General features: G+C 40.0%; 2 protein-coding genes across 2 annotated transcripts in view; one reads left to right on the top strand and one right to left on the bottom strand.

Annotated features, from left to right (window-relative positions):
- UBAC2 (UBA domain containing 2) overlaps nucleotides 1–22412 on the top strand; it is an 88045-nt gene that overhangs the window by 21824 nt on the left and 43809 nt on the right. The window lies entirely within an intron of this gene.
- Nucleotides 17748–20629, bottom strand: LOC118686196 (G-protein coupled receptor 183-like). The gene has a single exon (XM_036382268.1). The coding sequence runs from the start codon at nucleotides 20601–20603 to the stop codon at nucleotides 19536–19538; it is 1068 nt and encodes a 355-aa protein (XP_036238161.1). The 5' UTR covers nucleotides 20604–20629; the 3' UTR covers nucleotides 17748–19535.

The following is a 22412-nucleotide window of genomic DNA, read 5'->3' as shown; positions in this document are numbered from 1 at the left end:
CTGAATGCATAAAGTTATTGCAGTTGTTTCCAGTTTTGCTGTGTGTGTTACTCAGAGGCTGCATCATGGCATAGCTGTGCCTCCTCTCCCACTCATCTGTGAGGGGGCATAAATGCAGTCTGCAGCAGAGCTGAAGGAATGGAAAAGGGAGCATCTTAAGAGAACTGCAGCCTACTTAGCTGTACCTGACATGTCTTATTTACTGTCATAGCTTGCTTTCTCTTCCCTCTTTTGCTAGTACATGGTATGGTTTGAGGAAGGAGATCTTGTTTTTTCCCTTAAAAAGAAAAATAAAAATCAACATTCCATGTTTCTCCTGGGTTCATTTCAGTTTTTTCCTACCCCTCCTCCTTTCCCTTCACCCCCCTGCACCACCTCTTGTACAGCAAGGACACACCCTGTGTCACTAAATAGCCTAAAAATATACAGTGCATCTGGCTTGTAGTTCATCTGTTTATCACTGTCAGTCAGCCTTTGAAAGAAACAATACTTTACAAATTAATTAAAGTGAAAGTTGTATCTCTGAGATGTCTGTGACAGGGGGTAGTGGGCTGGAGACAGTGGTCTTTTACACACCAGCAACCTTAGAGTGTCCATTGTCTAATATTAGCTCATGGCAAATACCAACACAGCTCCATGCTTGCTGATGACCCCACATTGCCTTTGACAAATTCCTGTGTTCTGTTTTTTGGGATGCAGCTTTCCTAATTCAAAAAGTGCACAGTTCTCATGACAGATACTTCATAGTTTTTTAAAACTGGCATGAATGCTCACCTTTTTTATTTTCTTTTTTTAAACCTGCATTGTCAGGAGCTAGTTAGTTCCAGTTTGGAAGTGTCTAGGAGAGGTTTTTTTTCCAATACTCTTTCCTTACTAAGTATATCGTATGTGATGTTTTTACTATTAAACTGCTCTTAAAGGTCTCAGGTGCACAAGAAGTATTGTTCTGAAACTTGATATGCCTCCCAGGTATAGAGTTAGTGTTTCAAAAGAAATATCTTATTTGGAGCTGCATGTACTCAGATTCCTTTGATGAAGTCAAGTGCAGGAGTAGGGAGAGTTGTTCTGACTCCTCCAGAGTTCTGGAGTTTGGACAAGCTCTGTCAGTATCTAGCCCAAGTATATGTTATCAGAAATTAAACAATTAAAAATTGCTACATAGGCTTTAGCAGAGCAGTGAAGAGTTTAATCAAAAGTACCTGAAGTGAGAGTGGGCTGTGTGAATTAGAATAAGCACTTCAAATTCAAGGGTACCTTACAGTGTGTTGCCCAGCCCTGGCAGGTAGCTTGCTTTGCAGAAGTGACAGTCTCCTAATGCTGTGCTGCCTGCACCACCTGTCCCTGGCACAGATGAACCAGCAGCAGTGTGCTGGGGTTGTGAAACCTGGGGTGCTGTGGTGGCGTTGAGGTGACACAAGAGGAGCATCAGGATGATAAAGGGGCTGGCATAATCCAGGCTGGGACAAAGCAGCCTGCTGCACAGAGGTGAATCTGGTTGGTTAGGGGCTCTGCTGGGCAGGTTTGCTTGTTGTGTAGGCTCAGCATTGTCCTTGGAGGGAAATGAAAGAGCTGCTGAGTGTGAGTGTGCTCAGTGCACCAGAGCACCAGGACAAGGGCAGCTTGTGCTCTGAGCTGGCTATGGTGGACAGCAGAGCTGACTGCAAGCAGGTCATTTCAGTCACTGTCTTTAAAGAGCTAGGTCCAGTCAGAATACACACACATATTAAAGGGAAGGGGCTGAAAATCCTGAGCTTTATCATGACAAGAGGCCCAGGAGAGTAATTCAGGGCATAAATCTGAAGTTCAATAATTTAAGCAGCTGTTTTCCTTATGTAGAGTTTGTGTTGGTAAAAGTGGTTTTAAGATAGGATGGAGCAGTGAAACTGAACTGGGATTTGTGTGTTCCATATTCTCTGCCACTTTCATCCTTTGCCTCCAAATCATACTGCCTGTCAAAGCCTTTTTATCTTAGTCTTAGAACATCTGAGACATTGCCTTTATTTGCTTGTAACTGAGCCATGTGCTGTCTGATGATTGAGGCCACCAGATTCATATCACTTACAAATAGCAGAAATGAGAGGGAGTGCAAAGCTTGTTTGAACAAGGAACAGTGAGAGAAGAAAGGGCAGTAAAGGTGGCAGGATGTTGGACATCTCTGTATTCCTTCTTTCAAATTTGGCAGCATATGGAGGTAACCATAAGAACTTTGTACAGCAGTTCTGGCTGGCTCTGAACCAGCAGCCCATGGTTCACAGCATTCATTACTGTCTAGATGATGTAGTTTATTTCCAAGGTAATGGGGCCTAACCTGTCACAGTTACTGACTGAGTGATTGACACAGTGTCTTGTAGTAGTGATCCTGGATCTGGCTTCTCTTTAACTGCCTGACAGTTCCTGGCCCAGTGCTTGTTCTGCCTGGTGCTAGGATTTCTCACTCTGGAAAATGGGGTTTAGCCTCAAATACGAAACAGTTGGGTGAAATGGTTTTGATTTGACCTCTGCTGTGGTGAGGACTAATTACTGCATCAATGCTGCCATCTGCAGATCTTTAGCAAGCATAGCAACTCATCTTTGGAACGGCAGAAATGGCTGATGGATTAATTCCTTTATACACCTGCACTACTTAGCCAGTTTTTCAGGAAAACTGATTATAAAGAATGAAAGCCACTTTGTCTCTGCTATGAAAGGGACATACCATGTGACATGGAAGCTGTGATTGTTCCCATAGTTGTGGAACTTCAAATTCTGTTATTGCTCAAATAGTTATATTTCATACAAGTCTCCCCTTTGCATTTCTGTTTAATTAATTCTGCACATTAAGATACAATTCTGAGAATGAATTGTAAACAAAGACTTTCTTACTGTGCATAGGCTGAGTTTACCCTGAAAAAGTGAAGAATAAGAAGACACCTAGTGGAGGAAGAGAAGAAAGACTGGAAACATTTATCATGCTTCTTTGGCTTTGTTATATAGCACAAGGATATAAACTAATAAGAGAAATTAAGCAACTCTGTGTTTTAAAGCTACCCTCTTTCTGATTTTGTCGTTGTATTTGTTTGATATGTCTTTATTAAAATAAGACACAATAGCAACAACTTTCTTTGCACAGCATTCCATTTTTCAGAAAGAGTGTTCTGAAAGTTTTATGATTAAATTATTTCATGAGAATAAACAATGCCTTCTTTCCTATGTGGGAATAGGGGCCTCCTTTTTAGCCCAGCAGTTGACCCTTGAAGGTTATTTTCAGTCCACGTGGGCATGATCAAGCTTTCTTTCTGACTTTACTGGCAGCCTGGGGGTTTTTTCCCCTCTCTTCTCTTCCTCTTTCCGGAGTTAGGAACACCTTGTTTGTTCGTCATGCTCAGCCGTAGTAAAGAAAGACAGGGATGTGGAAGTCCCTTTGGAATTTAAAAGGAAATCCTGCAACTAATTGTAGATGTCTGTGCCAAACAATTCTGTACAAGTTACCATTTCAGCTATTGTTTGCAAATTGGCTCACTGCAGTGCCCTCTGTCATTTGATCTGAAGGGAAACGAGCATAAAGGAGTCATTGCATCCTAGAAACATCAGTTGTCTCCTGTCTAGTTCTGCTACGAGCATACTTGGCTACATTTTGTTTTAAGGATCTGATATCCTTTCATGTAACTGGTATTGTCCTCCATCACAGAATGAACTGCTTCCATTCCAGTGATGTTCTTTGAATCTCTTCCCTCTCCCTGTATTTGTAGGGCAGTTAATTATTTGATTGCAGTGGAGGAAGAATGAAGAAAAATGAATGACTAATTCTTCTGAGCAGTTGAAGACATCCTTAGTGTGAGAATTAGAATGACTAATTCTTCTGAGCAGTTGAAGACATCCTTAGTGTGAGGAGATACTCTGCCTGTTGTAGCCTTTTGCAAAATGGAGTGTGGTGCTAGGATTGCTCTCCTAGGACAGGTGAGGAGGGTAATGAAGTAACTTCACAAAGGAGGTCTTGCAGTGACTAATGCTTTAAAGAAACACCTCTTGATTTACCAAAGTAATGAACAGAAATTGATTCAGTAAGTTCAGTGGTATCTAAGAAGGTACAGTTGTATGACTGAGACTTTAAAAAACAAATGCGCATGAAACAGAAGATATCGTGTACAGTTAGTAAAAAAAGTATTGCAGTTGTTTCTCTAAAGAATTTAGAAATAAAAAATGTCTCTTTTTCAGAGTTAAATGACCTTGAAGACTTTTGGTATAAGTAACAAGATCTTTTAAAATTTCCTCTTTGCTTTATTTTATGCTTACTGAATACTCTCCTTTTGTTTAGTCATCACTTTGCTCCAAATACCTTGGTCTGTAGTTGAGAAAAAGGGTTATATAGTGGTCTTAATGGGGAAGTTTGTTTTGCAAAGAAATCACTTCTCTGCTACAGCTTTTCTATTTTGTTTCTGTTTTATCATGAACAAGCTAAAGAGTTTCCTGCCAGCAGCTTGTGCCTTACAGTACTTACTCATTGGAAAAGTCGAACTACAGCCATGATTGTGTGAATGGTCTCTTGACTAAAAAGCCCTAAAATGGTGGGAAGCATTTTAATGTTCAAGTATTGTGAAGTAAGCCAAACTGTGTGAATAAGATAAACATTAAAACCTCCCTTTACTAGTCTTCAGCCTTTGATGATGTGTTATGATGTCTGTTACAATATCCTCATCATAATGAATGGTTAGAAGAAATTTGATTTTTTTACCAAGAGTACAAAAGTAGTTAAAAAAATGGTTCAGCTAAAAAACAGCACAACACTTACCAATAATATTTACTGTAGAAGAGGACTGAGGAGTAGCCATTAACTTAATTGTTCTACAGAATTATTCTTAAAATATTGAACAGGGAATATATGAGTCACATTCTGTATTTAGCTTCAACTTATTGTCTCTACCATGAAAATAGGTCATAGTAAATGAGGCAAAAATAGCTTATGTGCTTTGCCACATAGGTCAACATTAATTGCTCCACTTCGGCTCCACTCTGCCCAAGCATTATGCTAAATACAGATCCTGATAAGATCATTTAATGCTTGTATCAGATGGGAGCTGGGAGTGAAGACCCTCTTCATCCCATCACATACTCAGGTGGGGCCTGGGTGATCTGAGCCATTTGTGGGATCCGTAGGGTAGAGAGAAGCAGGGTTTCTGTGCTGAAATGTTGGAGCTCATAGTGCAGTGAAGGATCAGATATCAGGAGATGGTAGGAAAGGCTACAGCTCTCACTCATGTGTGGTGCTCACCTCTCCCTCCCTAGCACAGGCAGTTATCATGTAGCCAAACTTGTCCATTCAAAGAATTCTGGGAGACTGATGCTCCAGGTGGTTCTCTGCACTTCTTTTATTCCAGGAAATATTAACTAGGTGAAGCTATGGGAGCTGTAAGTTCAGGTAGCATCTGCATGTTTTGAAAATATTTCTCAGGTGAAGTAAGAACAGCTGTGAATCTAATAATGTTGAAAAGCAAGTCAATGAAATTATAACCCTTGAAATTCAGGTGTGTAACACGCCAGGGTCTTGGATCACTACTTATCAAATATGTTTTTCTCTAAGGCAAGAAGTTTGCAGAATAAAAGTATATGTATTAGAGTTAAAAACTGTCTCCATTACAAGTTGGATCATTCCCAGTATAAGGTTCTACTTTTGAAGTTATATGTGTCTGAAGGGCCTCTTGAAGTAGGTGCTTCTCTTAAATGCGGTTGCCCCCTCTTCTTGATTCAGCAGAGTGCCTCACAAGTGGCAGTTTATCAGAATAAGTGTCAAGATCATTAAGATCTGCTAGATAGCTCTCTTTAGATTCAGAAAGATTATAAAAGGCTTGGCTGTCCCACACTGAAGCATGAGTTTGCTTCCAGGCTATCCCTGTCCAGGTCTGAGGGCAGGCACTTCACTCAGGCTGGGGTGTACAGCCTCACATCCTTCTGTATGTGAGTGCCTTCGTGAGCCCCTTGGCACTGTGTCCATAGGTGATGCTTTGCTCCTTGCTTGTCTTGCACATGGGCACAGTTTGAGAGAGAGTTTGCAGTGCTGGTAAAGCCAGTGCCCATGGGATTATAGCCTATTGTCATTGTTACCAGGTGTGCAGTCACAGATTTCTGTGGCCTAAATCAGGAACCTGCTGGGACATCTTTTGAGGAACAGAGACCTTGTGTCTTTAATTTGCCTATCTGTATATCAGCTAGGCAGCTGCTTCAGGCTGGGTGGTCCCTTCATCCATCCAGGTACAGCTTAAAGCTGACAGTGCCATCGGGCATGAAGGGTGACACATCACACTCCTGCTTTGGTTAGGGATACTGATCATTTGGTGGAACTGACTTTATGTATTGACAAATTATTGAGAGGGACTTTGAGTGCTTAAGTTGGGTGTTTCCTGAGCAGGAAATCTGAGAGGGTTTCTCAGAGCTGTTTTAAAAATGTTTTCCTCTGTTCTGGCACAAGTCAGATATGTGGACACCTGTTGTATTGCACTAAATAGTTATTTAGTTGGTTTGCACTGGTTCTGTATTATTGCACAGAATAGTATATTTGTATCCTCATGGGATTCCCCTTTTATATCACATGGTCTTTCCCTCCCCCAGAAACCCTGGTGGTGATGGTTTGTCCCAGGTTTACTCCTCCCCTCACCTCCTCCTCACTTGTATCCCATTGGCTGTGGTCCTCTTCCTCCACCCCCATTCCCAGGGTTTAAAAGTCTCCCGCCGTGAGGCATCTCTCTCTTTTCTTCACCTGGGGGGGGGTCACTTGGATGATCTGGTGTCTCCTATCAAGGAAATAGAGTTAGGACTTTGTCCCCACATGGAGAAGAGCGCTTCTCATTTTTTGCCTTTTGTCCTGCGTAAGATTGTGTGGGCTGGGGTCCACAGCTAGCTGGATTGGACCCAAACAGCCCGCCAGGCATGAATTCTTACAGACCCCTTTTCCAGTTTTCTGACGATACAGAGAGATTGGTCAGGATGTAGATGAGTTAGCTGTGATGAGTTAGTTAGCATTCCATCTGAGAGGGAGCTTTTGTTCAGGACTATCTCAGCCAGCAATGCAGTCACACCGCATCTACTTCTTTGCTTTTTGTAAATTTTTTCTGGCCTGCAGATGGCTTTTGGGCTTCGTAAAGCATGTCCACTAAATCCTTAAGTGAGAAACAGTCAAGAAGAAGCACTTCCTCCTTTGCAGTTTGTAAATGAGCTGATTTCCCATTGGTATGAGACAAAATACGTTTCTCAATTTTAAAACTTTTGTTCAGTTTTTTTCCTTTTTATTTCTGCGTCTTGTACACTTAATAAAATCAGTTCCCTAAAGGGATACTCAGCATTAATCTCTGTGCTTTTCTGTGGAGAGCTTTTCTATTTCTTGTCACCAGGGGTTTTAGCAAGGGCTCGATGAGAGGTGGTTTTGTTTGTTTTGCCTTCACTTAATGATCCTTTTTCTTGATGAGATGTTTGTTTGGTGCAGTCTTTCCTCACATCACAGCCCTTTCAGCCTGTGATCACCAGCTTTTTTCACATTTTGATAGTGTTTTGGTCGTTGTGTGCTCTGCCACAAGTTTGAAAGAAGATTGAAGCCTGTGTAGCTGAAACTGTAGAACATCCTCTGCTTTTCCTCTTTTCTTTTTTAAGATTTCCTCAGAATTCATCCCACATTCCTGTATCACTTGTCAGAAAATCAACCTGCTGGTGTTTCATTTAAATGCCGCTTTTTTTTAGAACTGGAGCACTTCTTTACCTCCTGGACATCAAGTACTTTATTCTTTTTATATTTCTAAAGTTTGTTCAGGAGTTTTTCTTGCTTCTTCAGTGCAATAACTGTCTTTGGACAGACTGTCACAGTAAACAGCAGCCTGTGAGGTGGCAGGGGAGCTCGGGGCAAACACAAGGCTGGGGCTGCACAGTGGGATCACTACGTTCCTTCTTCAAGTAACTTTTTTTTGGGCTGTGGGTAAAACAAGTGAGTGTTTGCAATAATTCCAGTGAATGTTCCTGCAAATATTCATTCAAAGGCAAAAAAGGACTTCTTGCTTATAACTGGAGACGGGGATGTACTATTTGTCTGCATATCTCTATCTTCAGATCTACTTCTGAAATCCTTCTGTGTGTCAGAAGTTTGAGGTAAGCAAATGGAAACTTTAGGGTGTGTTTCACTCCTTTCACAGTATGTTTAACCAACAAGGGGAGTAGACAGTCAGGAGTCCACCTTTCTGGCATTAAGCTGAAATGTCTTTGTCCTTAACTGCTTAAGTAATGCACTTCTAGATTGTCACTGATTAATCCCATAAAAAAAAATCTTGCGCCAAATATGTATAGCAGGGACTTATATAAAGTAATTTCTGCTTAATATAGGGCTGATTGTGAAAAGAGCTGAAAAAGTAAGGGGGCAGGATCAGAAAATGAGAGCAAACAGACTCTTGAGGGAAATAGGAAGATATTAACATATGGGGCAGAAGAGACAGCAATGGTAGACAAAAAAATGAACCTATATTGAATGCAAAGTGACACTTGGTCAGTGTAAGGGAGTCTGAGGCACCTGGACTGAGGGCTCTGATTTGCATTCAACTGATCGAAAGAGTGGAACTTGTTCAAACCATAACCATGGTTATTCCCAGCCATGTTCTCCACTCCTCTGCCAGTGCCTTGCACAGGAGGCAGCAAGAACGAGCACATGTGGCTTGGTTTCACCTGCTGAAGGTGCGTGCAGTTTTGTAGCAGGGCTGAGCTGGTTGAATTGTGGGCTGCTGCTTACAGAGCAACCAGCTGGCTCTCACCTGTGCTTTCCTATCTACCACTTGCAGCACAAGTCATCTGACTTCTTACAGGCAGTGGTTATCAGGAGATAATGTTTGAAAATAAAACATATATACCCTTATGTTTTGTCATTTAGGATCATTTCCCACCAGCTTAAATTTTTTAAACCTGCTCACTTCTGGGGTGGATGCATACAAATACCAGAGCAAGAAAGTGATGGAAACATGTAGCTGGAAGGTAGAGCAGGGCTTTCTCTTTCCATTGCTCTGTAGACACAAGATTCACAGTTGATTACATCAGCCCAGCCTCAGGTGCCTGATGTTAAGGCACGCATTGCTGCAGAGTTGATAACCCCTGACAGAGGACAAGGGTAGATGAGGCAGAAGGGCATAACCTCTGATCTGGGGTTCTCTGCGGTGTATCGCAAGCCCTGATTTTAGTAATTGTAAGAGGAGTCATTATCATCCGAAAGCTCTGCCCTATACAAAGTTGTTCCATTCAAGATATCACATGTAATAACAAGTGCATAATCAGGTGTTTTTTAAGTGGTGTCAAGGTTTGCTGAGGATTTTGAGGATGATCTTGAATGTGGCAATGATCCATTTTCACATTAATTAGGATACTTACCTCTGCCTTGCAGTTGGGACAGGAAGTCAATCTGATATTGCACCTCTCAGGCACACTCATGTTCAGTAGCAGTATTTGGAGGATGAAAGCAGTGGGAGGTAATTTGGCAAAAAGTAAAAAAAAAATTACCAATGATTGAATATGTCTGGAAACAAGATGAAACATCTTTGAAAGGCTTCCCTGAAATGAGCTGTGCTTTTAAAATTCAGAGTATTGAGTGGCATTTGTAATTGCAGGCACTCATCACTTTCAAACTTACTGTTTAGTTGCTTTTGTTAGATGGAAAGTACCAAGCATGGTTAGAGAACTGAGAACTACTTATTCCAGTTGGAAACTGGTCTGCCCTCCAGCAGGATTAATCTCTGTGGTCAGTACTCTGTAAGCAGCTTATGGAGGTAAACATTACATGTGTCTCAGCCAACCTGGCTAAATAATGCCAGCTGTCTAAACTCTTTTTGAAGATAAATGAGCTGTAATTGGATTTCTGCACTGGATAATTTTAAACAAGAGCTATTAGAAGCAGTAGTTGTTATGAAGAAACTCCACAGTAGGCGTATTATGATGAGATATTGCATGTCTCTGAGTGATTTAGTATTTGTCTGTTAAAATCAGGGTGGCACATTAGAAAGAAATGTGCTTTGGTGAGGCAGTTTCAATTTGTTCTTGTTATGTGTGAACAAACAGAAATGGTAAGGAAGTTTGGGTTGAGTTGGCTGGAGGGGGGGGAACGCTGCCCCTGAGAGTTGCACAATGTCCCAACATTGTGAACTTACTAAAAAAAATTAAAAGAAGGGAAAAGATAAATTGCTATCTTTTGTATTTCAACAAAACTTGAAAAAAATGAAAGCAGATTTTTTTTTCTGTAATAATATACTTAAACGAAAAACCTGACATTTTAGTCAGAAATTGTTTCTCCACACAAACAGTTTTTGTAAGAGGGAGGTAGATATTAAGAGTGGAAAACATTAATTTGAAGAGAATTTTAACCACTCTGCTGGCAATCTTTGCTTATTGAAAAGCATTAAAAGCTTAAAACTGAAACCAAGTGGGGAGAGCAAATTGTGGTGTTGCCCACAGTATTTCGTTTGCCTGTGTTGTTACCAAAGACCAGCAAGTGGGGTTTTTTGGGAACCACAGATAAGAGTTCTTAAATAGTAAAATCTAGATTTTTGTCTTTAAGGAGCTTTTTGTTGCATTAGTTTGTTTTGAAAAAATAAAACACAAGTTTATTTAGCTTCTGATGTGTTTGTGAATTTTTTTACACCCATATTTAAGCTCTTACATAGTAAGCACAGGAATCACTAAAAATTTTGGCCATTTTTCCCCAGGTTCATGTAGGCTTAATTGGTGATTTCATTTTTGTGTGTTTTTACCATCCCTAGACCATAAAAGGTGGGAATTTTTTCAAGTTCATATTATAATTCCTGTTTTCTTACAACCACTGCTTGATTACAGTTTTTCTCAGAGAAAGCACTGCTTGAGTCTCTCACAGATTTTAAGATCACTCACTGTTTGGTTTTCCATGACTAGTAATTTGCTTATGTTTTTGTTCCTTTTTTATTCCCACAAAGCCTTATCATTAGTTTGTTTTTTCATTTTTCCTCATAACAAAAATTAACTTATTAAATTTTTTTAACTCAGTGGCTTTGGTGTTTTTGATTTGATAGAATACTTCTTGGAGAAAAGTAATTACATCTCATTTCTTATCCTCCTGGTATTTGCAGTTGGAAAGGTGATAAATAAAAGACCAAGGAGGTCTTTTGCACCAAGGAGAGGACTGGATCCCTGTAAGAAAGGCACAAACACTTGCAAGGCAGTTCATTAATAGCCCAGAAAAGCCAATAGCAAGTTATGAAATCCTTTATCTTTTCCAATGCTGGGAGCAATGAGATGTTACAGCACTGGCTGGAACTCAGGTCAGGGGCAGCACACGGTGCAGATCCCATCTGTGGTGAGGTTCACCAGCTCTGACATCACTTGTATTCCTTCAGGGTCTTCTCACATACAGATTGATCAGTCACTGGCAGAACCCAGCAGGGAGTAAGGACATGGCTTTCAAGACCCCCTTGAGCAATATACACTCTTATATAATTAATAAAGCTGCAGTCACAAAACTGTTGCAGATAATTATTCATATGAACGAGACATTACATTATACACATATACTTAAATGTGCATTGACTACACACTGGGTAATTATGTATTGACTGTGCATTTAGTGATTAATTATACTATTGATTAGGTGTGTCTTGATTAAGTAGTGATCATGTAGTATGTGTGATACAGAGGCCTGCACCTCAACTAGTAGTTATGTGGGTCACTGCCTCTTCACAAAATAGCTGTCCACTGCTGTCTGCTACAGTAGGTAAATCATTATTTATAAGGTTATTTCTGCAACTGCCAACATTTTGGTTCAAAACACAGCTGATTTTATGTTTTCTTATCAATTGAAGAAGTATTGCTGTTCTAAGTTAAGGTCACTTAACTAAAATAACATTTCTTTATAATTCTGAGGTGCTCTGCAGTTGTTGGTGTGTCTTGCCGGTACACCCTGACATTCTTCCCAGGCCAGTGCTGTCAGCATCCTGTGCATGGAGGAATCCTGCTGTGAGTGGTTGTGTAGTATCATCAGATGAAATGGAGTATAAGTCATGGTTCTTAGTTGCTTAGACCTTTTTTTGACATGTTCACAAAGTTGAGTAACCCTGTCAAAAGAGAGTAGCAAAACCTTTTTCTACCTGTGGGTCTGTGGCCAGTGAGGCACACTTGTTTCCTGTTTTTGTTTGGGGCTAGAAAGTAGCACTTCTTGAAAAAGCATTAGAATCAGATTTCTGAGAATTTTTTTTTCCTTTTTTTTTTCATGTTGTGAAGACCTTATCTGGACCATATGAAAACGAGACTTCATCTGTAGTTAAAATACATTATGGTACTAACTCTTTATTGGTGTCTGTTCCAAAAATTATTTTTGTGGGTATTTAAAAATTACAAATCTGATCAGTAATCACTTAATTTCATCAGGAATTTGCAAGCTGCAGCACAAGAAGTGCTGCAAGGGGATTGTGATGGCAGTTGTGCTTGACTGCTTGAATAGAGACGCTGAGCTGCACAGTTAAGTGGTCCCACACCACCAGCAGCCACACTATTAGGAAGGCAGGGCTGTAGCCAGAGGAATTAATTTTTCCAAGTTCAGCTTCCTCAAGCAGTGGAGGAAATGTAGAGAGACCTTTTGTGGAAGCAGTAAAACCAATTCAGACATTAGGAGGCATTTCCCTGACCCTGGGCTCTCCACCTGCAGTGGCCCTCAGCTGGTTGCTCTCAGCCATGAGCTTGGCCTCTGGGTTTGCCAGCTGTGGGCAGCTCTCCCTGTGCTCATGGGTATGGGGATGCCAGGGGCCTGGGATGTGGGTGCTGGCTGAACAGCTGGAATGGTGCAGGGGAGCAGCAAGGAGGGGCAGAGGTGCCCTGGCTGTACCTGGAGTTGTGAGCTGCTTGTCTTGCAGTCACCCCTGGTGTTCGTGGTCATTAGTTTTGGTGCTGGCATCTGGCTATGTTAGTTGTAGAGCTTCTGTTCTAGCTTTTGGCTTAAAAGGAGTTAAAGTCTAAAACACCTTTGCTTAATGATATTAATACAATGTAATCTATTATGTCAGTAATTTCAGATGACTTGATTATCCTGGTAGCTGCTCCTTGCATATTTAAAATAGTTGGGTTACCCCCATCTGAGTGAATGAAGTAAGTAAGGTTCTGGTAGGTATTCAGGTTGATTTGAATAGCTGGCATTGAGAATACACTGCATTGATATTATTTGAAAGACAAAACCAAAGAATTGGCCCAGAATTGTCTTTATAGTCTGATAACTTGTGAGGAATCTTCAGTTGTCCCTGTTTGTCAAAAATGCCTCACACATGTAGCTGGCTGGGGAGGTTCATCTCTCCCTGTCCCACTGGGGACAATGTTCTGTCATTGTTACTTCTAGACAGAGTTGCTGTAACTGTGCATACTTCAGAGTTGTGATACTAAGATATCTTGGTACTAGTACTGATACTAGTCCCTTGGTATCAGTAGCTGCCAATAAAACACTATCTGGCTACTCCTGGCTGGTGAGTTGAGAATAATCAGTCTTCAGCATCTCTATATTTAAAGTAGGCTGCCTTGGAGTTAAACTAACCACAACTTCCCTTGAAAGTTACATGATACAGGAAGGGTGAAACTGCTAAGCTTAGCTGATTAGAGGGAGGAACACAGCTCTCCTTTTGCATGGTATAAGACAATGCATACTTTTCTGGAGGGGATAGGATAACCACAACAGGTGCAAAACTTTCTTTTTTTAGTTTAGCCCTTTGCACAACATCTGTCACAACTGAGGAAAACAAAAGAGGAAGAAGAGAAATTCATACTTTTGCACTGAGGAAAAATGAATGCAGTTTTGTTAAAAGAAATCTGTGCAATGTCTTGACCTTTCTTTTATTTTAGGAGGGTGCTAATGACAGCATTTTGATAAGGGCATGAGTGGAGGACAAGACCAGAAGATTTTAAAGTTATGTAATTTGCTAGTTTTACTGCAAGACCATTGAGGTTCATGTTGCTTTCCTGTCTAACTAGGACTAATTTGCTGGTCATAAAAGAGGCAAGTTGGAAGGAACCACTGGGGATTATGTTGCCCAGCCCTGGAAGTACCAATTTCAGCATGGCTGTGTGAAATCAGATTTGGAGTATCTCTAAGGACAGATATTTCAAAGACTTTCTGTGGAACCTTTCCTAATGTCTGGCTAACCTCATGATGAAAAAATGCTTCTTAATGTTTAATTGTCCTTGATGCAAGTTTTGCCTGTGAGTGGGTGTTGCCATCTTTTCTGTATCCCTCCCCATTAGGCAGTTGCAGATAGCAGTAACATCTCTCAGTGTGAACCATCTCAGTTCCCTCTGCCTCTCCTCCAGTAACATGTGCTGCAAGCTCCTTCCACATTTTGGGTGGCAGTCTGCTGGAATTGTTCCAGTATGCCAAATATCTTTCTTCTACTGGGAAACCCAAAACTTAGTACAGAATTCCAGGCATGATCTCACAAGTATCAAATGGAGGGGAAAGAGTTCTTTTTAAACACAGTCCCATACATGTTTGGGTGTGAGGTCACTATTAGCTCCTCTTTAACCTGTCTACCAGGAGCCCAGATTTTTTTGCCAGTCTGCTTTCTAACGAGGTCATGCCCAGCCTCCACTGCTGTGGGGGTTTATTCTAGCTTGGTTCTGCATTTGGCTGGCTGAACTTCATGAGGCTCATGTGAGTCCATTTTTCCAATCCACTGAGGTCCAGTTCTTCCTTATTTAGTGCCCTGCAGCAAGGTTATCCAAATTTGTCAGTCATGTGGCAAGATCCTAGTTTAGAGAATCTTTATGCTAATATGGTAGGAAAAGTAGATCAGTATGCCATTGATCTCGTGTGTATAGAGATACCCTGTTCTCTTCTGCCACACAGCCCAAACACAGCTAGATTCCCATTCTTTATTTATACTTGCCTTCTTTCCTTCTTTTAGAGTTTGAAAGAAGTGGTGAACAGCTTTTATGTGACTGTTCAGGGTGAAGAGACAAGATAACATGAGGGAAGGGGATTTGGTGCAGGTCTGTAAAATCCGAAGTACTGTGGACAGGGTAAATAGGGAGTTACTGTGTTCATTCGTTTCTGGTACAAGAAGCAAGGCACTTCAGATGAAACTAACAGGTGTCACAAGTGAACAAAAATGGCTCCAGACACCATGGGTAGTTATTCTGTGCAGCTTCTTGCTGCAAAATGCTGCAGTTGCAGATATTTTATTTGAGTTCAAAAAGGGACCAGACAGGCTGATGGAAGAAAACATTGATTGAGGGCTGTCATGTGCAAAGATGAGACATCTGCCTCAGGAAGTCCAAATTTAGACATTGCAGGAAGCCAAAGGAGTATTCTGAGGGGAAAAAAAATTGAGGAAATATATCTTAGCATTTACTACACAAACAGTAATGCCCATTTTTCTTCAGAGAAGGGTTGCAGCTTGGCAGAGTTTTTGTATTTATTTTGTACCACAGTCTTAGTCTGCAGGCTGCGGATTAGCCAAGACTGTATTAGGAAATATTGCACTCAGATGAATTTGTTGTTTTTTAAGTAATTCGTGTGTCTGTTGACACACTGGCTCTCTATTGAGCCAACACAGTGGGAGACTGCTGAATACAAACCTTATTTTATCTCCAGTTGTTCCCCTGCTCTGTACCACAGATGTGGTGATAGAAGAGAACAGAGTATGTCACTGCTTTTCAGTTCCTCCAGAAGTGGTCATATAAGGCAGAGCTTTCCTTCTCTTTCTCTTCAGCTGCATGCTATTTATTTTTCCTATGTTGCAGACTCTCTCATTGGTTTACTGGAGTCTTTTCTTTCCTTACTTATGTAAAAGCTTTTAAATTTCAGAACAAAATTTCCTTAAATGGAATTCTATTTAAAAAAAGCTCAAAACCTTCCTTTTTTTTTTACACTAATGAGTTTGCAGATTTAAGAGGAGTCACTAACCACTATCAAGAACTGTGTTATTTGTGGTAGCATGTTTACAACTTCAGACAGTTGCTGTCACTGTCTTTTGCTAGATGACCATGCTGCTTACAGTTTCCTTGTCCGTATCACTTTGAGAGCCACAGGCCACACAGTCAGACAGCAATCCCCCGGGAAACACCTGTCCTCTTCTGCTGGGACTGTAAGCCACAGAAGTCTGCCTTCTTTATCTCCACAGTTTCAGTTAGTCTTCAATAACTTAGAGTCCAAGGAAGCTGAGGGTACTTGCACTATTACTGTTTAGTTTTGTGTTCTCAGTGAAAGAAAAGATGAAGGTACTAGATGCTCTTCTGCTGGAAGTGTGCATGTTTTGGGATTTTTCACATGGTGCACCTTTGCTTTATCATATGTTTAACAGTAGATATCTATCCAGCTTTCTTTTCTGTACTTGGACAGAGACAGCCAAAATGTACCAATTGGCCACCATCATAATTTTTGCTCCCTATATGCTCTGTCACATTCCCTACCTGGTAGGTTTAGAGAGAGATGTCAGCAGTGGACATGCAGTATTAGTATTAAAACTGGGACTCCACATAGTTGGAGTTAGCAACCGCCTGGCCTGACACTCCAAAGTTTAGAGATAAAAGAGATTCTGTTGTTTTTTCAAGAGCATGTGTTTCAAGATCCTGACTAGACTTCACCCTCCAAATAGAGACCCAGTTTTTCTGAAATGCTCCAGTCAGATCCTCACAATGAGCATGCCATTTGAACCTATTGCAACTTGTCAGTTACTTTATTTGTATGTGAAAAGCATGATGGAGTCCCAGGTCTATGTGACCATTTACCAGCCTTTCACACAGAAAGGAACAATGCTTAGAATGTATGAAAAGCTTCCCCTAAAGAAAAAGCTTATTTTTTCTTGCAAAGCTCACACTACTTCAAGCCACAAGTTAGATAAGGGTATCATGGAAGAAACCAGTTGAGAACAGCTGTAACTTTTTACTCTCACTGTTCTCCTTTGATCCCATGCAGCAGATTGTTACCATCTCTCTGGCGATGGCTGCCAGCCCCATGCCACAGCTGGTACAAGGAGCAGGACAGGTGCTCTCTAAATGTTTTGCCTCAGTGCAGTGTCCCAAGCCAAGTGAATCCCTCACTGCTGCTTTTGGCAGATGACAGAAAAGAGTCTCCTCATTGACACAAGTGTGCTTGAGCTGTGAGTGCATCCTTACAAGGAGTGAGGAGGAGCAGTGGCATCAGCAGCCACAGATACGAATTGGCATTGTCCATCTGTATGTCAGTGCTTGCAGGACTTTTGTCAGGAAACTGAGTTTATCTTAGCTTTTCAAAGTTTCTATTTTATTGATTTCTTCTTCGTTTGAGAAACACTTAAATAGAGAAAAAAGTAGCTTTTCTCAAACCTATATCTAACTGGACTCAGGGTAGAGCAGTATTTTGAGGTAAAGTTAGCTGTTTGGGAATGCTGGTGTGATTTAGAAACAAAATCCAACATTGAAAATAACAGAATTGCTAATGTGAGAAAATGGGATAGAGAAAGATGTTCAGTAGAAATCTTCACCTAGAAAAGCGTAGTTACCTGCTGTATGTGGTGTTTTAATACATACTTAAGTTACATTTTACAGACAAATATAAAAAAGGCTTCTTGTCGTTAAGATTTTATAATCACAGTTAGATGAAATGCATGCTAAAAACTCAAAAAAGCCTAGACATTAGTAGGATAAAATAAGCTGTACTTAGTGAAATGTTAACAATACATATATTTTATTTCTACCAATTCTACGTGTTCATGAGTGGTCTATGATTTTATCTGGTTACCATTTGCTTAATTCAATAGGAACACATTCTTAAATAATGTTTTAAAATAGTTTATTAAAAAAAGCTGACAAGAACAGAACCTCTAGAACATACAGAATTAAGTAGAACTTCTCCTGATAAAAGTTATTCTTCTTACACTGCTTTTCTGAAGCTTCATAGTGTCTTTTATAATTAGAAAATAGAGAATTAGTATTTTAGAATTAGAAACTCAATTTTGGCAGTCTAACTGGTATGAAATATAGGGGGGTTTGTGGTTTCTTTGCCATAAAAAATTAATTGTTAATGTTTCTGTACTGCTCATTAGGTATGATCCTTTCCGTGTTTGCAGGTAGGCAGAGGTCAGCATGTGAGGAAGGAAGGAATTGCAAAGATGACAAATGTAATATGTTTGTTTGACTTCCAATACAACCTCAATGTCAGAAGATACAGCTGAAATAAATAAAATTTGTTCTAACATGTGGCATAGCCTTTACTGATGATTATCAGGCACTCTTTAATTTTCTGTCATAACCTCCTGGCTGAGTTACCAAGTTGTGTTGGCCAGTGAAGGCATACTAATGATAGAACACTAAAGAAAAGATAGAGGGGCCAGGAATAAGGTAGGGAAGGAAGCTGAAACGTGACGGAAGGGCACATCAGCAGGAACCCAGGGCTTGCATCCTGGATTCTCATCCTGGATTCTGAGCTGATTCCAGCAGGATGTGTTTAAGTCATTTGGTGTATTTCCTGAGCCAATTTCAGCATGCCTAAAGGAGTCTCAGATATGCTGTATGAAGGCATGATGGGAAAACTTGTTCTTTCCAAGCCAATTCTGCTGTTCTCATTTATTGATCTTTCAGGTAAACAGTGCTTAAAGAGAGGTAGCCATCTCACACCATCAGAATTAATCCATTAATTTACTTTTTGAATGGTCTCAACTATGAACATTTATTCAGGTTTCTAAAGCATTTGTCTTATGTCCATGTCTGACTTCAGCAGAAGTTCTGAAGAACACTGTATCATATTCTTTTAACTGAAATGGTGCCGTTTTCGTATTACAGTATCTTGCTTCAATTTGTGTTTATAAATAATCTATATACAACAGGAGTAGAGACAGACTTTTTACAATACACACTAAAAAGGAAAGTTTTCCTTTAGGAAAAGGAGTAAAGAGATAATACACCTTGTGAAGATGAGTGATTTTACATACAGGAGATGTTCAGTGTTGGGGAGAACCAAACAGTTCACTAGCTTTTCATGTGTTATATTTGACAATGTTTTCTATGTGAATTGTCCAATAAGGCATTTTTGCTCCCAATATTGTAAAATGTAGTTTCACCTCCAAAGAGCTATAAGTAGTTGTCTTAGTCGAATGAGCAAAGTTGTCCATTTTATCTCAAAATTTTATTTCCTCTGTCTGTGTGACTGGGCCAACAAAACCATTGCTCTAATTGGAGCTCAGCTAGAGGTCTTAAAATTTTCAGATGTTCTGGTTGTAGTTGGTTGAATTGTAAGCTATATTTGTGCTCAATCCTAACTGTGATTTGGCTCTGCTTGAGTTAGTAACATCCAGGCATATGTATGTGCAGCATGGAATCTGAACATCCTCAATGGTGCATATTTCCTGGAAAAAATAAGAGATCAGTCAAAAAGATACAGCAGGAAGATTATAATGCTGAGTTTTCCTGCTGTCCCATGACAAATATTTTTCAGTCCATCACTCCTTGATTCTCTGACATCCTGAGAAACAGAATTTTACTTAAGCTGCTGTAGGAGACCACTAAGAGTTTTTGCTATGGGCCCTGGATTTTTAGTCTTGGTTCACTGTGGTGTACTACAGAGTTTATTTTTCAGGTAGCTTTCCATTGGAAGATTTAGCAAGTACCGTCATTTGCGTTTCTCCTGCGTCCCGGGAGCTTTCTTCATGATGTGACCTGGCAGCACTTGAAATTGATACACTCACTTGTCGTCGCAGTATTTTCAGTACAGTTCTCTTGTATCCTTTGCATGCAAAGAAATAGATGAAAGGATCTAGGCAGCAGTTAAAATTCATCAGAAATACAGTATAGTGGAGTGACTTCTGGAAAATTTTCCTTTCACTGCACAAGGGTTCTCGCTGAAGTTTCTTAATCATGTGTTGTATGATTGCAACATGATAAGGAGTAAAGCAGATTATAAACACTATAATTACAAATATGATTGTATTGATGGCTTTTTTGTTTATCCCTGATTTTTCCGTCAGTGGATTTTCCTTGGCTGTTTGAAAAAGTTTGCAGCTGATTTGAGAGTAACAAAATAGAATAATCCCCAGGGGAATAAGATACCCTATTAAACAGGCAGCAAGAAGTATAAATGGTAGATGTTCTATTTTCTCAAAGTTTGGATATTCCATACATGTAGTCCTTTCATTTTCTTCCTGTGACATGGATTGAATAAGTAATGGGAAAGTTTGACTGAATACAAGAAACCAGACAAAGACACAGATGCCCTTGGCATATTTAATCCTTCTGATCTTGTATCGGAAGGGGTGGACGACAGCGAAGAACCTGTCGATGCTCAGGCACGTCATGAAGTTGACGCCTGCGTAGGTGTTGATGTAGAACAGGAGCGCGGTGATTCGGCACAGCGCCTCTCCAAAAGGCCAGTGGAAGCCCAGGCCGTAGTAGGCGATCCTGGTTGGCAAGGCAATGCAGAACAGCAGGTCAGAGAAGACGAGGTTTGTTGAATACAGGGTAGTGGAGTTGATCTTCTTTCTGTTTTTAAAAATGACGGTGAGGGCAATGGTGTTTCCAAGCACCCCAAGGATCAAGATGGAGCCGTAGAAGACAGACAATAATATCCGTGCTGTGTCTTTGTGCTCATATAAGTCACAGGTGGAAATGTTGGTCTCAGAGGCTGTGAAAAGGTCCATTTCTGCCACCAATGTTGTTGCAGGAAGCTCAGTAGACCTAACGTGAGAAAAAAAAACAACAAAAGGGAACATTTTCTAAGAAATGTAGAGAAACTGCTTCTACGTAACAATGGACAGCCTCTGTTGCAAAATAAGACTAAAAAAATGAAATGAAACTTCATTGCTGTGAAATACTTTTCAAGACTCTATCTGAAAACAAACAAACAGAGACCTCCTTTTGGCTTTTCTGTCTTGTTCCCAACTGCCTCTCTAATAAAGAAAATCAGACAGGGACAGTGTAATAAAAGTGGGATGTAATATATTTGGAAGTAAATCCTATAGATGCTCAAGATTTGGGAGACTGTTTAAAGCACCTTGAGGGGAAAAAAGAGTCTGAAGAAACTATGTGATAAAGCATCAAATGAAGTCCCAAAGGATCAGACAAGCAGACAAAATGTTTTAAATGTGTTTTAGTTAATTTTAAGGGAATTTTTGTTCCTAACAATTCACACTGTGATGCTTTAACTTGTTTAGAGAAACATTTTTTTTTTCTCAGCACTCTTACCATATTATAATAGAATCACAGATTAATTTAGGTTGGAAAAGACCTTTAAGATCATAGACTCCAACCACAACAACTTGTTTAATTCTAGTTTTAAGAATTGGCTTTTGGAATCTAATTCAAATATTGTTGCATACATAAATTCTTACGACTACTACTTTAATCACTCTTTAGTGACCTTGCTAAAGAGAGGTAGTGCAGGTGAACTATTTTACACTTTATCAATTTGGTAGATTTTAGAAATTGTTCCATCTGTACAGTAACAAGTAGCATAGAAGAGTTGCAAAGTGGCAGTGATTTGGGGGGCTGAAAAATATTTTAAAATGATCCAGCAGAATTTCAGAAATGGGAAGAACCCCATTCTGTTGATACTGCTCAAGGTGCAAACATTTCCTAGGTCTGCTGTTACCTGACAGTTGTGTGGTGTAAACATGAAGCTCAGAAAGGATGGGGCATCTCATGCTATTCCTCGGGCAGCTGTTCTACAAAAGGGTGCCTCTTAGAGGCACCATTTATGAATTTAAACAGCAATCAAAACAAGATTGCTTCTGTTTTAACAAAGAATACTACCTGAAGATAAAAGCTGTTGTAATTAGAATTTTGAGTCTGTCTTGTACCTTTAATAAACATATCTATGTTATTTCTGAGGATCTGTCATTCAACACACAATATTTACAAGCAACTGTAGCCTGTTGCACTTGCAAAAAGTCTTTCTGGGAATAGAAAATATCTCTCAATTTTAAGGGATTTAAATCACACATTTTAGGAAGCATTCATTATCCTTGTCTTAACTTGTAAAAGCATTTAAAGGTTAGTATTTTCTTTCAGGATTTGAGGAGATTGTCCTGCTTATTTCAGGATGTTCACAATTAATGGTTCTCTGTAAACAATAAACCTGCAGATAGTGGATGATGTGTATTAAAATACGTAAATTAGTTACATTACATGTTTAAGGAAGAGATTTGACTTCCAGGTGGTACATTAAGCGTGTGTTTGCTGCATTCCATAGGCAAGAGGGAAGACAGGTGAGTAATTTCTGACTGACAGATGTACAATGTTCTGATTCTTAGGTATTTGTAAAGTAAGTGCTGTCCTTCAAGACATGGGGGGATACTCTATTCAGGGTTGTATGTCAAATCTGAATTGGGAATTCTGTGCCTTGAATAAAGGAACCAATCTGGTAATTAACAGCTCCAGCTGTAGTGCAGGTTTAAGAATGTCAGTAATTTTATATTAGTTAATTCTGCATTGTTCATGCTGTCTTGGTG

This window comes from Molothrus ater, chromosome 2, assembly GCF_012460135.2.
Source record: "Molothrus ater isolate BHLD 08-10-18 breed brown headed cowbird chromosome 2, BPBGC_Mater_1.1, whole genome shotgun sequence".
In the NCBI taxonomy this organism is placed as follows: Eukaryota; Metazoa; Chordata; class Aves; order Passeriformes; family Icteridae; genus Molothrus; species Molothrus ater.
This window is presented reverse-complemented; position numbering and strand designations above follow the sequence as displayed.

What these genes read in the sequence shown, in the direction of transcription:
- LOC118686196 (XM_036382268.1), bottom strand. Translation starts at nt 20,603, where the DNA reads ATGGACCTTTTCACAGCCTCTGAGACCAACATTTCCACCTGTGACTTA.